Source organism: Mandrillus leucophaeus, unplaced genomic scaffold (genome assembly GCF_000951045.1).
Source record: "Mandrillus leucophaeus isolate KB7577 unplaced genomic scaffold, Mleu.le_1.0 Scaffold516, whole genome shotgun sequence".
Taxonomy (NCBI): Eukaryota; Metazoa; Chordata; class Mammalia; order Primates; family Cercopithecidae; genus Mandrillus; species Mandrillus leucophaeus.
The window spans coordinates 578,533-600,672 of NW_012105542.1; the positions used below are offsets into that span (position 1 = coordinate 578,533).

At 45.6% G+C, this 22,140-nt stretch overlaps 1 protein-coding gene across 1 annotated transcript in view; it reads right to left on the reverse strand.

The window, feature by feature from the left end:
• Nucleotides 1-22,140, reverse strand: part of PTPRT (protein tyrosine phosphatase, receptor type, T) — a 724,687-nt gene that overhangs the window by 28,717 nt on the left and 673,830 nt on the right. The window contains exons 16-21 of the mRNA XM_011996484.1: nt 16,858-16,894; nt 15,352-15,449; nt 12,158-12,274; nt 7,321-7,475; nt 3,522-3,657; nt 1,300-1,449 (exon numbers count right to left, since the gene is read on the reverse strand). Coding sequence (XP_011851874.1) covers nt 1,300-1,449; nt 3,522-3,657; nt 7,321-7,475; nt 12,158-12,274; nt 15,352-15,449; nt 16,858-16,894 — 693 coding nt within the window. The remainder of the gene's footprint in view (nt 1-1,299; nt 1,450-3,521; nt 3,658-7,320; nt 7,476-12,157; nt 12,275-15,351; nt 15,450-16,857; nt 16,895-22,140) is intronic.

Genomic DNA, 22,140 nt, shown 5'->3' on the forward strand with positions numbered 1-22,140 from the left:
TCTTAGACCAATCAATGTTGCCACAGCGCTGACCATACGGGCTTCCAGGTGAGAATCTTATTTATTTTTTATTATACTTTAATTTCTAGGGTACATGTGCACAATGTGCAGGTTTGTTACATATGTATACATGTGCCATGTTGGTGTGCTGCACCCATTAACTCATCATTTACATTAGGTATAGCTCCTAATGCTATTTTCTTTTTTTTTTTTAAGATGGAGTCTCACTCTGTTGCCCAGGCTGTAGTGCAGTGGCACGATCTCGGCTCACTGCAACCTCTGCCTCCCAGGTTCAAGCAAGTCTCCTGCCTCAGCCTCCTGAGTACCTGGGATTACAGGAGCATGCCACCATGCCTGGCTAATTTGTTTTGTATTTTTAGTAGAGACAGGGTTTCACCATGTTGGTCAGACTGCAGACCACACTTTTAGCAGTAATAGTCTACTGAAAAAATACTGAGAGGACCTGAGTCCCTCCATGGATGAAGGAGCATGAAATTCACACCTGTTTGTATAAATTTGTCTCCATTCACAACTTGGACTAGAACTGAATAAGACTTCAGTTAAAAAACAGATTCACAGTTAAAGACAAGCACCAGCAATCCCTGAGTGCGTCGTTGCTCATGGCTGTGCATTTTGTGTTCTGGAATAGATTCTGCAGCTTCCTAGAGGAGCAGACACTGAAAGTGCATAGACATATCAGTTGTCCCAAAGAAAACCCCACAAATGTGCACAGAGCCACTGAAGTTGGTTGGGTTACTATTACGAACTAAATGTTTTCATCCCTCCCAAAATCCATGTCGTAATCTTAGCCCCCAATGTGATGGTATTAGGAGGTTGGGACTTCGGAAGATGTTTAGGTCATGAACATAGAACCCTCATGAACATGGGATTACTGCTCTTTTAAGAAGAAACATGCAGGGCTGGGTGTGGTGGCTCACGCCTGTAATCCCAATAATTTGGGAGACCAAGGTGGGAGGATTGCTTGAACCCAGGATTTGAAGACCATCCTGGGCAACGTAGTGAGATCTTATCTCTATAAAAAATAAAAAAAGAAGAAACATGAGAGCTTGCTGCTTCTGCTTTCCACCATGTGAATATGCAATGAGAAGATGGCTATCTGAAAGACAGGAAGTGAGCCCTCCCCAGACACTGGATTTACTGGAAGCTTGATACTGGACTTCTCAGCCTCCAGAAATGTAATAAATAAATGTTTGTCATTTAAACCACCAAATCTACAGAAATTTGTTATAACAACCCAAACTGACTAAGATGGTCACCGAGCCTGGGATTTGCTCATACCTGAAATTCATCTTTGATTTGGCTGGAGTTCGTCTGGGGGTCCAGCCTGCTGATATTGTAGTAGAGAGAACGGAACTCACACACAGGGATGGCAGTGTTGCCACAGAGGCACGCTTCCAGGATGGCGTCGTGCACAAACACATATTGCTCCTGCAAAGTCAGAAGAGAGGGAATGGGGTGCCAGGTAAGAATAGTGCCCTGGGAATTTGTGGTCCACATTTAGTATTGTGGCTATGAAGGATAGACACTTGTCAATATATTGTAGAATCCTTACTTTTTATACTGTAACCCAAAGGACCAACTTTCCACGTTTCCTAATGATCACCTGAACTATGGTGGGTCTTGTTTCTTACAGAAGATGTAATAGCATAGTCACTGATAAAATGAGAAACTTCTAGACATGCTGTAGCAGGTGCTCTTTGTGTCCAGCCCATGTCCCTTCAGCTTTCACCTTTACCTAAGGAAGGCTGCTTGCTGCAAACACCTGTGATTCTCTGCTGAAGGCAGAGAGGATACTTGGGCTGTATGGAAAGTAACTCTCAAGCAGAGACAGATAGAGAGTTGAGGACAGAAATCTAAGTTCCTTCTCCCTTTAGGTGGAATCACTTGGACACGCATGTGTCTCAGAGTTCCCAGCAGAATTGGGTTCCGTTGTCTACAGTGTTGAACAGCTTGTTAAAGTAGCCTTTGTTTCCTTCCCTGCTCTGCCTCACTTTCCCATTCACCAGCCAGTGTGTCTTGGGATTACCTTCCAAGCAAATTATTTGCCCGCAAATCTTTGTCTCACAATCTGCTCCTAAAACATGTGTCATGTCTTCTCCTATCTCAATTATTTGTACCTGCTGTTCTCTCCTCCTGAAACTCCACTCCCTCTTTTCCATACCTTTAATGTTTCATTCTTTCTGGAAGGCCATCTGTTAATCCACCAGGCAGAAGTTGGTGTCACTTCTAGGCCCTACATAAATGTTTGTTGAGTGACCTTTTCTGCAGAACTTGGTCAATTTCTCTATACAGTGTGCTTTTCCAGATGCAACGTGATGCATCTGCATTTGAATATGTCTATCTCCTCATATGTCTGACTACAACCGGCAAGACTGCCTTCTGCATGCATGAACCTGGGAATAGATAAAGCAGCCCTCTTGGCTTTAGTGCTAGAAGCCTGAAGACTGGCCTGTGTGAGTTAGCTCAGAGCCTATGTGTGTAAACCAATCAGTGGTGGTATTCACTGCAGAGTCAGAGGGGCTGGCTGTACCAAAGCCATGGGTCACTTCCCTTTGCAGGATTGATGATGTACACAGTTCCTTATCTGTCCCAGCTCTGACTGCCCAAGCACCCAGAGCCTTCACTAGAACAGAAGATGGGCTCATTACGGGAATGATAAGCCAAGGCACAGAGTGGGATAGGCAGAAAAGGCTGCTTAGTGAGAGTGTGGTTCTGGCAAAAAAGCAGAGGCCTTTGGGGTCACATAGACCCAAGTTCTCCCACAGTCTGGTATGTGAGGTCTTAGGGACACAATTTGTTAGTTTCTTCTTCATTGATAAATTGCAGATAATACTAGGAGCTACACCACAGCTGTTTTGGAGGAGTAGAAACACTACCATGGCTAGAAAGAATGTATGCTGCCTGGCTCACAGTAGGTACACAACAATAAAGATTAATTCCTTTCAGTACTCTTAGGTAACTGCACAGAGAAGTGCTGAAGGTCTGCTTCTCCCTTGAGGGCAGGGGCTGTGTATTACGTCTCTTGAAATCCCCAGCACCCAGCCTAAGTACTCAGTTACTTTGTTGATTAAACCATTCCCTGCAGTGACTGAACCATCGCTTGGCACGTAGTGGTCACTGAATAAATGCCAGTCCTTCTCTTTCCTTCTCTATCACTTCACCCAAGGCGAGAATGCTATTCAAATAATCCCCGAAATTTGTCATTCTGTCCCTGCTTGGATGGCCTCAGAGATGGAGAACTCGCCACCATTCTTCATTGGCGGAACTCCCTGCACTGTAGACCTCCAGGGTTGGCTGGGGCACCCTAGCTTCCACAGTAGTCTCTCCATAGTAAGCCACGAGTCTACTCCCTCCCGCTTCTCTCACACCCTTTCCATAGGTTGCCCCTACCATAGGTCCCTTTCCATAGGATGCCCCTACCTATGGGTCTCTCAGTTCTATCATGTTTCTCCTTGGTCAGGGCTACAGGTGGCCAACGGTCTTGGTCCCTTAGGACTCACCTCTGTCTGTACCAGGTTGACCCTCTGGGCCCGGAGCTCACGCACGCAGTTGAAGATGTCCACCACCCCTTCATTCTCGGCCATGTCAAGCATGGTGTCAATGGCAATGAAGCAGCCAGTCCGCCCAGCCCCGGCACTGGAAGAGAGGTATGGATCTTTGTTAAGGATCTTTGCAGGGGGACCTGCCCTGGGGAGGCCCCTAGCTTTCAGCCCTATCCCCAAGGGTCCTGCTGAGAGGCCATATACAGCAGAAGTCAGACAGAACTGTCTGAATCCCAGCGTTCCTGGGGGATCTTGAGTAAGCATCTAAACTTAGACTAAGCCCCAGCAGTCTCCTTTGTAAAATGAGAGAGTAGTGCTGGTCTCCGAGGGCTATTTTATCAGGACTGACTTATTTTAATGTAGTCATTTAGCAAAGGTTTATTCAGGGCTTACAAAATGCCATTGTTCTACGTGCTTTATAAATGTTACCTATAGATTTCCCTGTGAGGTTAAGAAGTTTCTCATCCCATTTCACAGGTGAGAAAACAGGCATAGAGGGCTTACCTTGCCTGACCGAGGTCACACAGCTGGCAAGTGGTAGAGCTGGAACTTTTACCCCAGCAGTCTGGCTCCAGATTATGTGTTCCCACATTTCCTTTCTTAATATGCATAGTTTGTAATGCATGCGCAAATCACACATATACATGCCGTTTCCTTGTCTGATGGATAAAATAATACATCTATATAGCATAAAACACCTAGCATGGTTCCTGGCATGCTGGAGATGTCTCATAGATATGTCTTTCCTATTTTCTACCCTTTTCTCCTCTTTTTTCTTCTTCAGCAAATGGGTTGATGGATGGAAGCAGAGAAGGAGAGGAGAGAGAACAGAGGGGAGGTGAATGATAGGACAGAAACTAGAGTTCTCCGAGCTGCACCCAAGATGGAGAATGGTTGGTGGAGCACAATGTTCAAAGGCCAGCATCTGGCTCCACCTGCGGCTGTTTTCCCAGGATCATGAAGCAAGAGCGTCATGAAACTGGAGCTACTGACCGTCCGGAGACCCTTGTCAGGAATCAAATTTCCAAATACATACTTGATTTCTGGTCACTAGTGGCTTCTTTAGGAGAACCTTAGACCAAGTACAAAATAGCAGAGGAACTCAGCGAGACTCTATGGGCCTTGGCCAGCCCTTTCTAGATGAGTGCTGGGCTCTGAAACATCAGTGCTGACCAAGAGGTACATAAGACATGTGCCTCACACACGTGCAGTTTTGGATGGGAAGGCTGGGCAGCCTGTCAAGGAGGCCCCCTTCCACTACGTTTTCACATCTTGCATTTCTCATGGAAACAAGCGTCTTTGTCTAACAATGTGGATGTCAAAAGAAACACAAAGAGGAAGAGAGATGGAACAAAACAAAAAAGCAATATTGGCTGATTATAAATCCAAGGAGCACAGGCCAGCGCGGACCACTACCTACAACAATTTGGAAAGTACACCCATCGGAAGCAGAGTCTTCATTCATGAGAAAATTTCATGGTTTAAGTTTGCTTCAGAACCTACTCCCCAAAATCCAGATGCGGTGACTCAAGAGACTTGGCCTCTGTGTCTGGGAGGGAGTATAGGGGGTCCCTCATGTGTTTTTTCTTCAATGTTCATATTCAGCATGCTTTAGTATAAAGAACCAGCCCAGTTTGGTTCTGAATTTTGGAACTATCAGTGGTGACCAAGTTGCCTAGTGTCCGTTAGCTTCAGACTTCTGATGCATTTAACATACCTCCCTGCAGGGTCCTTGTGAAGACAGAGCTGTGTTTATTTCATGATCACATAGTAATCAAACACAGGGTCTTTGAAGAGACCCCTAGGATTAAATCCTGGCTCTATTACTTACTAGCTGCGTGACCTTGGGCAAATGACTTAACCTCTCTGGGTTTCAATACTCATCTATAAAATGATGTTAATAATTAATAGATCTACTTCACAGCATTAATAGCCTAATATGTATAAATTGCATGGAATTACAATTAAAATGCATAATGCATACACATTCTTTGTGCCTGGATACATAATAATTTCTCAATAAAAGTCTTAGTAGACTCTCATAATGGCTATTATATTCAACAAATATTTATTGAAAATGTAAGATGCAGTAGATGCTGGGATTAGGAGTGGGAATATGAAAACATTGTTCCTTTCCTGAAGGATTAATAATCTGGGGAGGGGGAGAAGACATTAAGAGGCAGAGAATAATGATACATTAGAGTGCTCACTACATGTCAGGCATTCTCTCTTAGGCACTTAGTACACTTAGCCAACCCATTTGTTAATAATTTTCAGAACAGACCCAGGAGTGGGTACCACTCTGCTCACATGCATTAAGATGACTTGCTATGGAGATACGTAAGGCCTTAGAGCCATCATGCGCAGAGAGCCTGATAAACATTTGCCATTGTCTTTCTTTCTCCCTAACTCTTGATCTGGGTGCTCTTTGGGATATAGAGATGAGGGGATTAATGATCTATTGCCCTTCGATTGCTGTAAGATATAAAGCAGAGAATACATGCAAAACATTTAGAGAGTCCAGAATTACCTCCTCATCCTCACTTGCCTTATCTGTGAAATGGTGTTGTGTAGCTACTATTGCTGGGAAGATAAATGGATGCTGTATGAGGATGGGGCTAGCTCTGAGACATCTACAGCTTATAGAGTCTTCCGTGGTCTCTTGACTGACACAAACTGCCAGGGAAGGGATGTGATAACTCAAGCATCCAAGGTCTGAAAAGATGGGCTGGCCCAAGGTCATAGTGGAAGAGAGAGGCAATGGGAAGGAGGGGGATGCCAGCTGGCTGGGCTTCGGGTCAGGAAGGCCATCCTCCTCCAATTCTGGACACCTCTGACATGATACTTCATCTCCATTTGGGAGGATTCGAAGACGTGCCACTCATTCTCAATGTGACTTTCTAGGTCAGAGCTGAAAATCTCTCTTCTCCATAATAAGGTAAAACCTGGTGCTGTCCATTTCTCTCTATGAGGGACCCTGCAGGCTGGCAACTGATTTTGAAAATAATAGAAATGAAAAGAAGCATGCTTCCACCAAGGCACCCTGCTGCCATGTCAAGGAGCTGAGGGCGAGTGTCTGGAGAAAAGCAGGTGAAATATTCCCACTCTGTGTTTACCTTCTCAACACTTGAGTTTTTGTATATGTAAAATGGGAATGATAATAATGCCCACCTCTCAAGACTGGATGAGAAGTAAATTAAATAATGTGGGTAAAGTGCACATGACAGACCCAGCAGACGCTGCCAGTGTTCAGCCTGCCTCCCTGGTGACCTCACTGTTTTCAGACAACAACAACAACAATGGCCACTACTGCTCTTCCTCTTGTTAGTTGACCTTGCGACCAAGTCTCATCAGAAAGCATGGGGCATGGGGGACACAGGAAGAGGAGTCTCTAAGAGTAAAGCCACTAGAAAAGATAGCATGTCCCTCCCAAGAAAGCTGAGGTGCAGAGGCACTCTAGGGTAGTTGGAGGAAATTTTTTTTTTTTTTTTTTTGAGACGGAGTCTCACTCTGTCACCCAGGCTAGAGTGCAGTGGCGCGATCTTGGCTCACTGCAACCTCCCCTCCTGGGTTCAAGCAATTCTCCTGCCTCAGCCTCCCAAGTAGCTGGGATTACAGGTGTGTGCCACCACACCCAGCTAATTTTTTGCATCTTTAGTAGAGACGGAGTTTCACCATGTTGGCCAGGCTGGTCTCGAACTCCTGACCTCATGATCCGCCCGCCTCGGCCTCCCAAGGTGAGGGACCTTTGACTTACCTGCAGTGGACCACTATGGGCCCTGCTTCTGGGGGGTTGAGGAACTTGACCTGGCGGACGAAGCCCAGAAGGCCAGTGGCGTAGCAGGGAACGCCGTGGTCAGGCCAGCTGGTGAAGTGGAAGAGGCGGAGCTCCCGGATCTCATGGTAGCCTTTCTGAGGAAAGAACAGGCCTCTGTTCTTCCAGCTGCTGCCCTCACATACCCAGCCCAGCAACACATGGAGCCACAGCTGCTGCACCGAGGAACCTCCAGCAGGGACAGGGCCCTCACAGTGTTAATAGGTGTTACTGCATAGAGCCATTCTGTGATCAGTTACATTTGGGAAACATGGGATTGTTACAATGAAACTGATGGCTTTATTACAGGACTTCTCAGAGTCTTGAGTGTGCTTAAACACACTCTGAATGCCTAGGGGACCACAGAGCACCCTAGGAGACCTCCTTTTGTTTGCCTAGGGGATGGTCTTTGACAAGTGTTTCATAGGAGGTGTATCGAGTAGAACGGATTTAAAGAAATGTTGGCCTTAACGACCAAGTCCAAATTATTTCCAGTGGAATCTGAGGCTTTCAGTGATTGAGGTCTGATGTTCTGTAGTGTTCCAGCCTTGACTATGATAGTCTGTGTGACTTTCAAAATGTATATAACTTAGTCGATTTCTTTATTAATTAGATTCTTACTTAGAATGATTAGATAAGATACGAAACAAACAAAAGCAGAGCTTCTCGGATTTATGGAGACAGAGTGGGGCCTAGAACTCTGAGCGGTTCCCCTCCCTTTTCACATTCCTTCACCCCTCACAGACATACACTCCAGTCCCAACAGTGGTTTTCTGACTATTCCAAGGTCAGATCACACTTCTAAGCCTTTGCTTAGACAGGTCCTGCTACCTACTATTTTTCTGCTTAGCAATCTCCTGCAGATACCCAGAGAGCACTGAATAGGAAGAGTCTGTTTGATTTTTCATTCCTTCAGTTAAAAATCATTTACCAAGTGTGACCATTGCCCAGTCTTGTGCTAGGTACCAGGAAGGTGAGAATAAAAGCCATAGCTCCTATCCCTGGAACAGCTTATGGCCTTGTCGGGGAGGCAGATGCCCAAGTGGGTAATTCTGTTGAAGTGGATAAAGGAGTACCTGCTAACCTGATCTGAGGAGAGGAGAAATCAGAGAAGGCTTTCTGGAGGAGGTGATGCTTGACCTGAATCTTGAAACAAATAGTGAAAATAATAGCTAACATTAACTAAGCATTTACTGTGTGTCAGTCACTCTTCTGAACACTTCAGCATGCTAACTTATTTAATCCTGATATAAATCCCTATATTTTTATCTCCACTTGATGGATCAGGAAACTGAGGTTGAGCAAGGTTAAGTGACACACCCAAGGTCACAGTACAACTCATAAGTTGTAAAAAGATGATGTGAACCCTGGCTGGCTGTCTCCACAGTCTGCACTCTTAATCATTCTAATATACCGATGTGTGAGTATTACCCAGTTGACGGGAGAAGAGGAAGGGAATCCAAGGCAAGGGGACAGCATGGGCACGGGCCTGGGGACAGGGCTTAGCATGGCATGTGCAGAGAATCACTAGCAACCCAGGGCAATGCTAGAGACAAGTGGAAGGCAGGCCATGGGGGACCACAGGCCTGGGGGTGTGGGAGAATAGATGAGAGCTGGATCCCAGAAGTCCTTGAATCTACATTAAGGCCTTTGGACTTTATCTCAAAGGCATTGGGAAGCTACAGGGAGATTACACAGATGGGTCCACACAAGAGGAAGTGCATCATTAGACTTGTATTTTAGGAGGCTGCATCCTGCTACATGAAGGATGGATTCAGGTGGGTGGATCGGGGATTGCAGAGAGGGCACTATTGGTGCCTACTCAGATCCCCATCACTGGGTCAGTGGACTCATTGCCAGCTGCTCTGAGTCGTGGCTGTACACAGCTCACAGTTACCCTCTTCTGAAGAGGACTGTTCTCAGCTGAACAGGAACGCCCTCCCCGGGGGTGTGGCTGGGTGGGGCAGCATCCTCCAGTGACTGATAGTTGAGGGAGAATGACCAATTGGCTTGCCACTTGCTCAGTCGGCCCAGGACTGAGGGGTTCCCCGGTACGTGGGACTTTCAGTGCTAAAACCAGTAATGTTCTGGGAAAAACAGAAATTTATTTTTACCCTAAGGGGTGCCCCTGAGGCCCCTTTGCTTCAAGGTTGGACCAAGTGTGCAGTACCATTCATGTTCCAGGGCTCTCATGGGTTCAGGTGGAAGCAAGTCTCTGCTGAGGCCACATCCTCACTCAGCTCCCTTCCCCACTCCGTCCTGGCTCTCTCACCGCCTTCCGCCTGCAAACTCTCCCTCAATACACGAGCCAGGGCACCTAAACCCCTGCTGCTTCTGGCTCTGCTTCTGGGAGACCCAAACTAACATAGGGGCAGGACTAGAGGCAGACAGTCCTGTTAGGAGGGAGAAACCAGAGGCCCAGATTAAGGCTGTGATGGATGAGCTGAAGTGAGAGGAGAAACCTTCAAGAATACTTGGACTTTTTTCACACCATCCTCCAAATCAATTCAGTCCCAAGAAGCCCTCCTTCGAGCTCTTCCCACCTGTGCTATGATGATTTATCAAGGATCCTCTCTCCCTGATGTGACTGTGCTATCTTCAAGGGCAGACAGCACTCCCTGTTTATTATTTCCAGGTTCCCAGCTCAGGAACCGATTTTGAGCTAAAACCACAGGTGATGTTTGCTGAGTGCCTGCCTGCGTGCTGTGGAGAGGCTGGCTAAGCCCAGTTAATCCTCAGAGGCCCTTGGGGTCTTTTAAGGGCATCTCCCTATGAGTAATATCTTCCCTCATGGTTGTTTAAAAGACAAAGAAAATGTAACCCAAGAAAGGACCATAATTCTTCAACATGGTTTGCTAGCTGCAATTCCTCAAGGCCTCCCTGCCCATGTCCCCAGTCACTCATCCCATCCTCGGGCATCCAACACAGATGTGACAGATGAAACTGGTATCCCACCTGGGTCCTTTTCCTTGGGCCTGTGCTCCCAGGCCTCAGCTGCAGGAACTGTTGGTTGCTACTGCCTCCCAGTTGTCCCCTTCTCTGGAGACATGCCCTCAGTTGACAGGGGCTGGCCCATCCTGGAGGTTACCCCTCAGTGGATGGTCCACGGTCAGCAGACTGACTGATGTGGGAGCACAGAGGTCTGGCTTCCTTGCCTTAAGGGGGACAACTCTGTGGCATGGTTTATCCTTGGAGGTTCCCTGTGGATTGCCTCTAGGCTAGACTTCACTGGAGCCTCTGCCCTTGGTTGGTGTCTTTCCTTCCCTCTCCTGCTTCCCACTCTCTTAGGAATTTTTCCTGGAAGAGCTCCCTTGATATACCTTATGTTCCTGAATCCTTGCCTCAGGCTCTGCTTCTAAAAAACCTGACCTAAGGCAACATCGAAGTCCCAATGGTTTCCTTCCTCCTAGTGCAGGGAGTTCACAGGCTTCCTGACTTTTTCACCCAAGACTGCGGACTCAGATGAAAAAGACCCTGAGACTTTAGGAGTCTGGGGGTTGGAGTGGGAGCTTCTGGGGGCAAACAGTATGTCCTAGGCCACTTTGTATGCTGGAACAGTACTGTGTGCATGCCGGGCTCTAGTCTGCAGAGCAGCCTATTTTGGCCCTTGCAAGGACTTGTCCAAGCCTCAAGGGCACAGCTCTCAAAGCATGTAAGTCCCCAGTGCTTTTGCATCCTCAGGCCTGTGGCCATGTTGTCTACTAAAGTGGCTGGTTTTAGAGGAATGGAACCTGTGGTGTAATGGAAAGAGAAGTGTGTTACAGGGGTAAAGGTGTGATTCCTGGTTCTACCAGCCTTGCAGCTGGGCAACTTTGGACAACTGATTTAAACTCTCTGTGTCTCAGTTTCTTCATCTGCAAAATGGGGATAATAATAGCTCTTACCTTACAGGGTTGCTGGGAGGATTAACTGAGTTACTCTATGCAAAGCATTTAGAAAAGTACCTGGTTCAGTAAGTGCTCAGTAAATGTTAGCTATCATTATGACATAATAGTAATGATAGAATAGCAATGATTATATAATAAGTTATAAATATATGTATTATTATTTGCAATCACATTCTTGCTCACCAAGCTTGTACAGCCCTGGCCTCCTTTTAATGTCTAGATCAGCATTTTTCAACCTCGACACTACTGATGCCTTGGGCTGGAAAATCCTTTGTTGTCGGGGGCTGTCCTGTACATTGTGGAATATTTATAAGCATCTCTGGCCTCTACCCACTAGGTGCCAGTACCATCCTAACCCTTCTCCCCCAAGTTGTGTCAACCAAAAATGTTGCCAGACATTTACAAATATTCCTTGGGGGATCAAAATGCCCCCAGTTGAGACCACAGGCCTTGAACAGCTTGAGATCATTTTTTTTTTTCCCCTCCAGACTGCATGTTTTTTCCTTCTGCCTGGGATAGCTCTTCTTTCCTTTCTACCCTGCACTGGTTCCTCCTCCTTCATTCTCTGCCCAAACGCCTCCTCCACTAAGAGGCCCTCTCCCACCACCCCATCCTCCTGTGGATTTCTATCTCCATCCTTTGCATATTCCCGTGTGACTTTTATCACAATGCGTTGTTATTTCATTGATTTGCTTATTGAATTCAGTTTGTCCAGCCTACTAGATGTGGGATCCACGGTAGCAGGATCCATGTCTGCCCTGATTGCTGATCTGTTGCTGGTGCCAAGCATGGGGCTGGACATAGAACAGACCCTCAGTCACTACGTGTTCTGGATGAACAAAGAAGCCAGCTCTCATGGTGGACCGGCTGCCCACAGCCTCTGGGAAGCTTACCTTCTGGACTGTAAAGGTGCGTATGACATATTCTGCCAGGGGCTCTGTTTCAATCAGGGTGACTTTAATGTCTCCGTAGACCTCCGTGTCATCTGGCCAGTATCGCACACATTTCACCTGTGGCCAAGTGAGAGACAGAGACAGAACAAAGACAACGATGCATAAGCACATGGCTGAGTGTGAGCAGCTGTCTCATCTGGTCGTCCCATTCAAATAAACCCAAGGGTGACTCTGGTGGCATTTCAGTCCACAGGGTTCACAGCTGACCAGGGATCAGCAAGCTGCACAGGGCTAAGCTCCCTCCCAGAGGCACTGGAGCCATTAGAAATAATTGTAGTACCTTCTTTTGCAAAACTCCTAGTAATTTTCCAATGCATTATCACACTACGTCATCAAATAGAACAAGGTGAGATAGGTGGGTGTTACTAGCCCCACTTTACAGATGAAAATAACACTCAAGTTTAGAGGTTTGGTGACTTTTCCAAGGCCATGTGGCCAGTTTGGGGACTGACTGAGTCCCCTTTCTGCTCTGTCAGGGTGGAGCAGCTGAGTATTATCAGCTGAGCGAAGATGAGACTAAAAGGTGGGAAACAGGAGGTGGAAGCAGAAGTGGTTGGGAGGTGGACATCATTAAGAGGTGGCAGGTGGGGGTCTGGAAGGAGAAAGGCTCTTGGTTGGGGAAAGAATGGCAGGTGCTGGACTCCAAGGGAAGACGCGCAGCTCCTCTCTGACCCTGGACGCGAGCAAGCCATTCCCCAGTCGACTGTTTAAGTCACACTCATGGATGAAAAAGAGATCATGGTTTTCCCCTTAAAAGAACAAAAGCATGATTACCATTCCGGGGGACGCTGCACGGCCTAGAGTGGCATTTCCCACAGTGTGTTCCGCTGGGTGCTAATAGGTGTTAGGTAAAAAACAAGAAACAAAAAACAAACAAAAAAAGGTTTTGTGGTCAAATGAGTTTGGGAAATGCTGTATTACACAGTTAAATAGGTAGTTTTGCTACAGGACTACTCAGCTTCTTTCGCATGCTAGTGCTAATGTGTTTTGTGTTTTGCGACTCTCCAAAAGGGGCACAGAGGACGCAGCATTTCCCAAACGTATTTAACCATGGAACCCTCTTCTCACTAAGCATCCTGCAGACTAGCATCCCATGGAACCCACTTAGGGAAACACTGGTATAGTGCAACAGGACATGGGGGCAAATGGATTCATTGCTTGGTCCTAACACTCAGTATCTGGGTAGCCCCAGAAAGTGCTGAAACCTCTCTGAGCCTCAGCTTCCTATCAATAATGATAGCTAACATTTACTGACTGTGTACTGTGTCTACCATTGCTCACAAAGTGCTCCGCAAATACTTTACATGTATTATTCTAATGACTTACCAACACGACTTGATGAAGTAGGTATTATTATCCCCATTTTGCAGACGAGGAAGCATAGGAAAGCTAAGAAAATTGCCCAAGGTCAACTGTTGGTAAGGGACGGAGCCAGGATGCAAACCCAGGGCACTTGAATAATAACTAGGAACATGGGCTCCTATGATTGTTGTAAGTTGTGGGAATGCACAGGAAGGGCCTGGCACAGTGTTTGACACTAGCAGGAGTTTAAGAGATTGCTTTCCTCCCCAAATGCAATTTAGATTTATGGTCTGTCCATCGAGGGAGTCTGTTTCCAATGTGGGATATATTGTAGAACAGGCTGAAATTTGCTTCTGAATCCTGGGCTGGCCTTTATGTCCACAGTAGCTGCACCCTGGGCCTGAGTCCCTGGGGAACAGTCTGAGTGGAGTGATCATGAGCGCTGGAATGAGAGTCCACTGTCAAATTTTGTGCCTAGGTTTTGGCTGAGTGACGTCAGGGTAGGTACTCTACCCCTTTAGGTCTGTTTCCTCATCTGTAAAATTGAGTGATGGACTAGATAAGGGTGGACGCATGGATAAAGTCTCACCTGGTCCTAAATTCCCATTAGGCCCTGAGATGTCCATACCCCTTTACTGGATTACAAAAACCCAGATTTTCTCCTTCCCATCATCACAGAGGCCAGAATTCATCTTTATGAATTATCCGTTTCTTACCCAAGCAAAAACTTACCTGCCCACATTTTAGTTAGTTCATATGGTGTGTAGAGAGCCCTTTTAATTGTAGTATTTGTACACCTTGCCTTTAAACTCAGCAGCCTACCCACATGCCAGAGTTAACCAAGTAGGCAGAAGCAAGCTGGGAATAGCAGTCCCATTTCTAAGCCCCAGGAGTAGTTGAGGACCACCTCAGAGAGAGTTGAGATGGAGCAGAGCAGGAGACCAAAATCTGAGCCCTGAAGAACATCAAGATTTCTTGAGGTCAGGGGAAGAAGAGCGGGTAGCAAAGGGTTGGATGCCACTGAGGTTGAGTAAGATGAGAAGAGAGAAGTGGAGACTGGATTTGTTGACATGAAGGATGCGAGTGATATTGACAATATCACTATTGGTGGGATGGAGGGAGGAGCTACGCTGGGGTGGGTAGAAGAGAACATGAGTGAAGAAACAGAGCCTCTCTGTGAGTCTTTAAAGTTTGGCAGAAAAGCAGGAACAAGAAGATGCTTTTTTTTACCTTTTCCTTTCTTTCTAAGATGGAAGGTACTGGGCGTGATTGTATGCTAAGGGGCACAATTTGGCAATGAGAAAGAGACTTATTTTGCAAGCGAGGAAGGGAAAAATGAAAAAAATTATTGAGTAGAATCTGTGATCCAGGCACGAGGTTTGCCTTTGGAAGGGCAGAGACATGGCTTCTGTTGTATTAGGCTGAGCTATAAGAAACGGTTGACATTCGACCATTTGAGTCAGCAAAAACAGCCATTTCTTATAGTCAAACCTGACAGCAGAGAAGAAGAACAAGAGGATGGTTGTAGATACAAGTAGGATTGCAGCTTTATGGTGTGACGATGAGGGAGTGCATGACTGATGGTTTTAATTTCCTCAAAATATATGAGATGACATCATCAACGGAGAGTGAGGGTGGAAAAAGGGATGAAGGGGATTTGAAGGGAAAGGACATTGCTTGAATGTGGAATAGGAGTGATGACATCTCCCTTGTAGGTTGCTGTGAGGGTGAAATATTGACTAGGAGGCACTTAGCACAATGCGTGGAACAGAGAGATGTTCGAGAGGGCATCTCCAGCATCCTCTGCCCAGGCGAGTGCGGGAGAGGCTTACCCTGCCCACTTCCACCAGGTTTGTGACCATGACGATGCTGGCAGAGTTCTCCTGCCAGATCATTCTCCAAAAGTCCTTTACGGTCTCCTGCATTGGACCTGACAACAGAGAAGGCAGTGAGGTTAGAAAATGCAAGTGCAAAGAAGCAGCTGAGAAGATTTGTCCCTCTGGTTGGTCAAGTCTCCACACTGGTGAGCAGAAGTGAGGCCGGTGATCCTCGTTAAGATACCAAGTATCTGAGACATGGGCCTGAGACATGTGAGCCTGATGGGGACAGATTAGGGTATGGATGGGGAAAGCCTCATTCCAAGCTCTCACAATCTGCAGCATCTACTGGAAATGTTGGCAGCCCCTCCTCTCTCTTCTGTCCTCCTCCTGCTCACACCCTTCCTACCAACTCCACGTATCGCCTTATCTGGACTGTATTATGGCTTGAGGGAGTTTTCAAAAACTGGGCTCGAGAACCTCCATGACAGACAGGAAGGCAATTGGGGTGAGGAGATGGAGAGAGCTGCTGGGTGCCAGATGCTGAGAACAAAAACAGGAGATGCCTGATTTTGAGCTTGACAAATGCTGGAGGCATCCCTCTAGAGCCTGAACAGAAAGGGAGAGAGAGAGAAAAAAAAAAAAAAAGACGAGGAGCAGAAAATAGGCTCTGACAGTCCAAAGCAATTTCCTTGGAAATTACTCTTTCAATGTCCTGGGCCTTCATCATTTTTAAAATTACAAAAGTAATACGTGTGTTTGATATAAAAGTTTGAATACCATTTTTCTATATTTATATGTATATGTGTGTATTTACTGTAATAAGCATCAAACCTATTATATGTATTTTCTGATGCCCTTAAAAATTCTTACCAAGCATAATAGTTTTAATAGCTGCAAGGTTTTCTATAATATGGCGGTAACACACTTTATGTAACCAATGTACCAATTGTTGGGCATTTAAGATTTTTCACTTTTTTATTCCTATTATAGATAACACCGTGAAGAATGTTCTTATATGCGTCATTGTCTATATATATAATTATCTGCAGGATTTTTTTTTCCAGAAGGGTTTGAAAGGTATGATCACTTTTAAGCCTTCTGAAAACGCACTGCCAAGTTACTTTCTAGGGCAGCCAGCTGCATGTCTGTTATGGGCACGCATCTATCATGGAGATAAGGCACCATCAGCTTGGGCCTCTCCCTCCTGACCATTTCCAAGTGACAGCTTCTTACTCTGTCACTCATGGGCCTTTCTCCTATAGTGAAACTTGCCACCATTTTCCTTCCCAAATAAACAACTGAACAATCTCAAGGACCTCTGGAGATTCTTCAGCCTACCCCTCTGTGACTTCTTTGCTGGTGGAAACTCATTCCTCTCCTCCAGGGCTGTTTAGTGAAAAAGGAGGGTTGGAGTAATAGATATAGGAGGAGAGGACAAAAGCCTTGCATTTAAGAGAGCCCTTTCCCTTGGGACCCCTGAAGCCTCTCTGAGGCACTAGGTGGAGGGAGGGCACTTACCTTGAGTTGCAATGTAGTGCCGAGGTCGATGGTATCCCTGGATAACAGGAGAAAAGCACTGAAAAGTCTGTTGTCAAAGCTTGCAGACAGCACAATATTAATAAACATCCTCTCTGAGTCTTGATTTTCTCATGGGCAAAATGAGAACAGCATCAGTTATTCCCAGAGAAGTGGCAAAGGTTAAATGAGATGTTGCACATAAAGTGTGTAGTAAGTCACTAAATGCTAGCTATTCTTGTAGTTACTTGTGAGGTGCCTACATAGGCTTGCCTTGGAGCCAGTGGCACTGGGAGCAAAGATTTGATGGGCATCACTTATCCTTATGCACCCAAAAAGAGGTAGAGAAGGAGTTTTCAGTTTTATGGGGAGCATCAACCACCAAAAAGTCTTTCTTGAGCCATGATTTTATGAAGAACACTATATAAGACCCTATAGGACACCCAGAGAAGAAAAAGGAAAAAAAACAATTCAATTGTTGACTCCCTTCATTAGTAACAATTAGGAAAAGAAAATTGAGAAGTATCCCACATTGCTTCTCTATGCCAACATTCCTGGGCTTGGAATTGAAGTCCCAGGTACGGAGAAGACCTTATGGAGGTGTGACTTGGGAGACCCATAAAGATACCTGCAAATTCAAAGACCAGTTTCTAATTTCTGTGTACATTTCAGAGCACTACAGTAGGCCTTGCTGTACGCTGGCTGGGGAGTACCCTGCTGCCCCATAACCTTCATCATTGGAGAAGAGGTTGAAGGTGACCCCTCTTTTGCCTGGGCATGGCATACATGGAGTGTCCTTTTTCCAGTTACAGTCATATTGAGTAGAATTTAAGTTTTGGAGACAGACCTGCATTTAGTGCAGAACACTGAATGCAATTCATATTTGTTAAATAAATACATGAGTGAATGAATGAATACATGAATAAATTTTTTAAAGAACACAGATGCCAATTATGGACCCTATCAATTGAGAGATTGTTGACAGTCCTGAAATCCACTTAGCTTTTATGGTTAACCACGTCCAGAGAAAATAAGTCCTAACGTTTGATGGATACCTGCCTTTGTCTTAGATGTTGCTGACCAGTCTTTTTGTCCTGTTGAGGTGGATGAACTGCCTTGAGGCCACTTTCTTCAGGAAATAGAACTGCCATCTGTATGGTTTATGGTGCCATAGATGTGGCATCTCTAAAGTTCTAGACCCACTTTCTGATTCAAAGACAAGTTTCTGAGTCCCTTGTACACTTCTGCACTTTTGTGTTTCACTTGCTCAATGATTTTACAGGCACCTTCCAATTGCTGGGCCTGCTCTAGAGTTGGAGGTCGGCACCAATCCAGGGACAATGTCATGACCAGAACTGTTGGATTAACCACAGTTAGTGAACAGCCCCACTTAAAGTCTGTGCTTGAGAAATCCTATGTACTTAGTGAGGTTGTCAGTTTCTTAAGGACAAACACTCCCTACTAAGCTTAAATTTTTTCCCACAGAGCTCAGCACAATGTGAGACTCAGAGCAAATACCCAATAAACAAGCTGTTGACAAACCAACTAGGCAGGCAACATAGCATGGTGATTATGCGTACCATGGACTCTGGAACTCAGCTGCCTGGGTTTGAACACTGGCTCTGTCCCTTCTAGGGTTTGTGGTCTGGGGCAAGCTACTTAGCCTCATTGTGCCTCAGTTTTAAAATTCACAATAGCAAAGATATGAAATCAACCTACGTGTCCATCTCAATGGATGATTGAATAAAGAAATTATATATAGTATTCAATATGTATATTATGGATATATATATGGAAAGATATATATATATGGAAATATATATATGGAGAGATATATATACAAGGAGATATATATGTATGGAGATATATATATATATGGAGATATATATATATGGAGATATATATATACACACACACAGTATTCCATGGTGTGTGTGTATATACATACATGTATATACACACACACCATGGAATACTAGTAAGCCATAAAAAATAATGAAATCATGACTTTTGCAGCAACATGGCTACATGGATGGACCTGGAGGCCATTATCTTAAGCAAAAAAACTCTCAGAAAGTCAAATACCACATGTTCTCACTTACAGTGGGAGCTAAATAATGTGTACATATGGATGTAGAGTATGGAATAGTAGACACTGGTGGCTCAGAAGGGTGGGAGGGTAGGAGGGTGGTGAGAGGGATGAGAAATAATTTAATAGGTGCAATGTGTACTATTCAGGTGATGGTTACACTAAAAGCCTATACTTCACCACTGTGCAATATATATAGTAACAAAACTGTACTTGTACCCCCTAAATCTATAAAATTAAAAAAATTAATAGGGATAATGGTATTTACATCATAGTGTTGTTGATCAGATTAAATGAGTTGATATATAACAGTTACTATGTGCCAGCCCTATTCTAAGATTTAACATAAATGTCTTTGCTACTGTTATTTTATTGTTTATTTGGCAAACATTTATTTACTGAGTGCCTATCAAGACTAAAAGTATATGCACACCTCTCAGGGGATACTGGGGTGATGAGACCTTCTTTGTGTTAATGTAATAACTGAGTCCTTCCCTGTGACACAAGTGGTAGGAGGACCTATCCCTTCCTCCAAGTCAAGTGGACAGGGCTGCTCAGGCTAAAAGAAAGAATTTACCAAGGGTTTTCTTGAGTAGCTTTGGGAATAGAAAATGGTCCCCTAGATCCTGGAAAGATGAAGTTTCTCAAGTCTACCCTCTTCTGCCATCCCCATCACTCATTCCCACAGCCCTCATCCTCCCTGGCTGAGGCCACAGCACTAACCTCTAGCTGGCCTCCCTGCCTGCAGTTTCACTCTGTAGCCTTGCTGCTTCCTAACCCCATGAGCTTCTTCTTGCACACTGAGTGTGTTATTTCCCTGCTTATAAGCCTGCAGTAGCTCCCTGTTGTCTGCATGGTAATGCCCAAATGCCTTAGCTTGGGACTAGTCATCTGTCTCCATTTTCATCTCCAGCCTCACCGCCAGTTGTCCCTCTTTGTCCACTCCTACAACCCCGTGCACCCTCTGCTTCAGCCTCACCAAGCTGCTCTTGAAATATGCCCTCCTCTGGGATGCAGAGCTGACTCCTTTCTTCTGAGTGGCCCAGTAGGGCTTTGTATATGCTCAGTGAATACAATTCCAGGTGCTGCAGTAAATTTTTTTGTACTTTTCTCCCCCTGGGACATGCCAGCCAGAGCTGGGTGCAGTTTTCAGCAGTCTGGTTGGTGAAATACATGCACGAATGTTTTTGAGCTGAAGTTGGAGCATCCTCTTAATGCTCAGGCTGGAAGAAAAAGAGACCCTGGAGGAAGCTGTGATTTGGAAGATTCTAACGTGCTTGAAATTCAGTGAGATAACATTCTGAGCAAGAGATTCACATTTTAGTTGTGGAGTTAGATGGCTTGGATTCTCTATTTTGTGAGTTCATTTGTTTGCACATTCACTGTCAATCAACAGGTATTAATTAAGCACCTACTACTATGTACAAGGCACTAGAAATACAAAAGTGGACCCGATGAATGTGGACTTTGCTTTTGAGCAACTTGTAGACATCAACAGACTGGGGTAAAGGCTACTAATGGGAAGATGTGGGGACTCTGTGGAGCACCCATGGGAATTGAACAGCCAAGGAAGGCACCTCAGAGGAAGTGGTGGTTGATTGTCTCCTTAAGCCTGGTTTGCGCATCTTGACACCTCTTGTCATTTCCATTTCATCGTTTCAGTGATGTTCCCAGTTTCTCTACCATTCTTTCATCATCCACTGGTTCTTGCTCTTCTTCAGAGATAGGGATCACATGTCCATCCAGAGGCCTTAGCACTGGCCGTTCCCCATGCCTGCTATGTCTGCCCTCAGGTAACTGAGTGGCTTGCTCTCTCACTCCATCCAAACTTCTGCTCAGTTGTCAATCACGTCTGTGGAGAGTTCATCTCTGACCACCCCATCAGCTTCTTTCCACTTTCTCTGGCTTACTTTTCTTTAGAGAACTTATCACCAAATAGCACACTATTCTTTCCTCATTTACATGCTCCCCCAGTTGAATGGGAGCTCCACGAAGCCAGGGCTGTATCTGGCTTGCTCATGGCCATGTCCCCAGGACCTAGAAGTCAGCCTGGGCCATTGGCCTTGAAAAATTCATACTGACTGAATACACGCATGCTGTATGCCTGTTCCCATGCTGCATCTGAGTAAAGAGACCCACCTTGGCTTCCAAAAACCCACGCAGTCCCCAAAGAGAAAACATTCCAACCACGAGACTCCTCAGCAAAGGAGATAAAAGGAAATGTACTGCTCAATTGGGGCTCCTCTGGGGATTCGCCAAGAGCGAGTACAGAAAACTTCCTAACCTTAAAAGAACTTTGAGTTCATTTAAGTCCCACCTACACAGCACGCAGATCGACTGCAAACCAGCACTGGGCCTGCCTCCATCTGTCTGTGAGCAATGGGAAAGAGGTTTGCATCCAAAACGCATTTATCTCTCTCTGCACTCATGCATCTGTTACTTACTGGGGACCCAGATACGATATTTATTTCCAGGCTGGTAATTTATAACAGATTTAAGTGGCCAATACATTTTCGGGTGTGCAAACAAACCTGCCAGCAGGATGGTTCAGACAGTAACAGACCACGGCCTCCGGAGGCAGAGACAGGGCTGGCCCCATTCAGCTCATTATCCCAATAGAGTTATTTTAATGAATCATCAAGATCCAATTGTAGAGAAATGATTCTAGCGTGGGCAGTTAGCTCATTAGAGAGCCAGGAAGGATTCTGGCTGGGTTGGAGACCAGGGTGATGGAGTGAGGACCGAGTTAGCTGTCTGGAGCACTGGTTTGCCAGGAACCCAAATAGAGACCCCAGGAATTTTATCTTTGCTGGAGTATATAGTTGGTTCACAATTAATGGAGTTCCTCACTCTTCACTTTATAGTGGTAACGGTGCAAGGAGTTGCTTGTGGTTGGTTATCTTCCTTTTGTCCCTCCATTTCCCCTTTTTCCTTCCATGGTCTGCTCTGTATGGATCGTACCATGGGCTCCTATGCTTTGTGCTTCAAATGGGGTTTAGTCAATGGGGAACAAAAGCAGGAGCTCGGAGACCAGGAGGAGGTTGGGGCATATGTTCTTCTAGGTTCCCCCCTGCCAGGTCACCATGGCTTGCTTGACCTTGTCACTCAATCAAGGGCTTCAGTTCTTGAAGGGCAGCCCTCTCTCATAGCTACTGTCTTCCCTTATCTGGGTCTAGGGCTGGTAAGGACTCCCTACT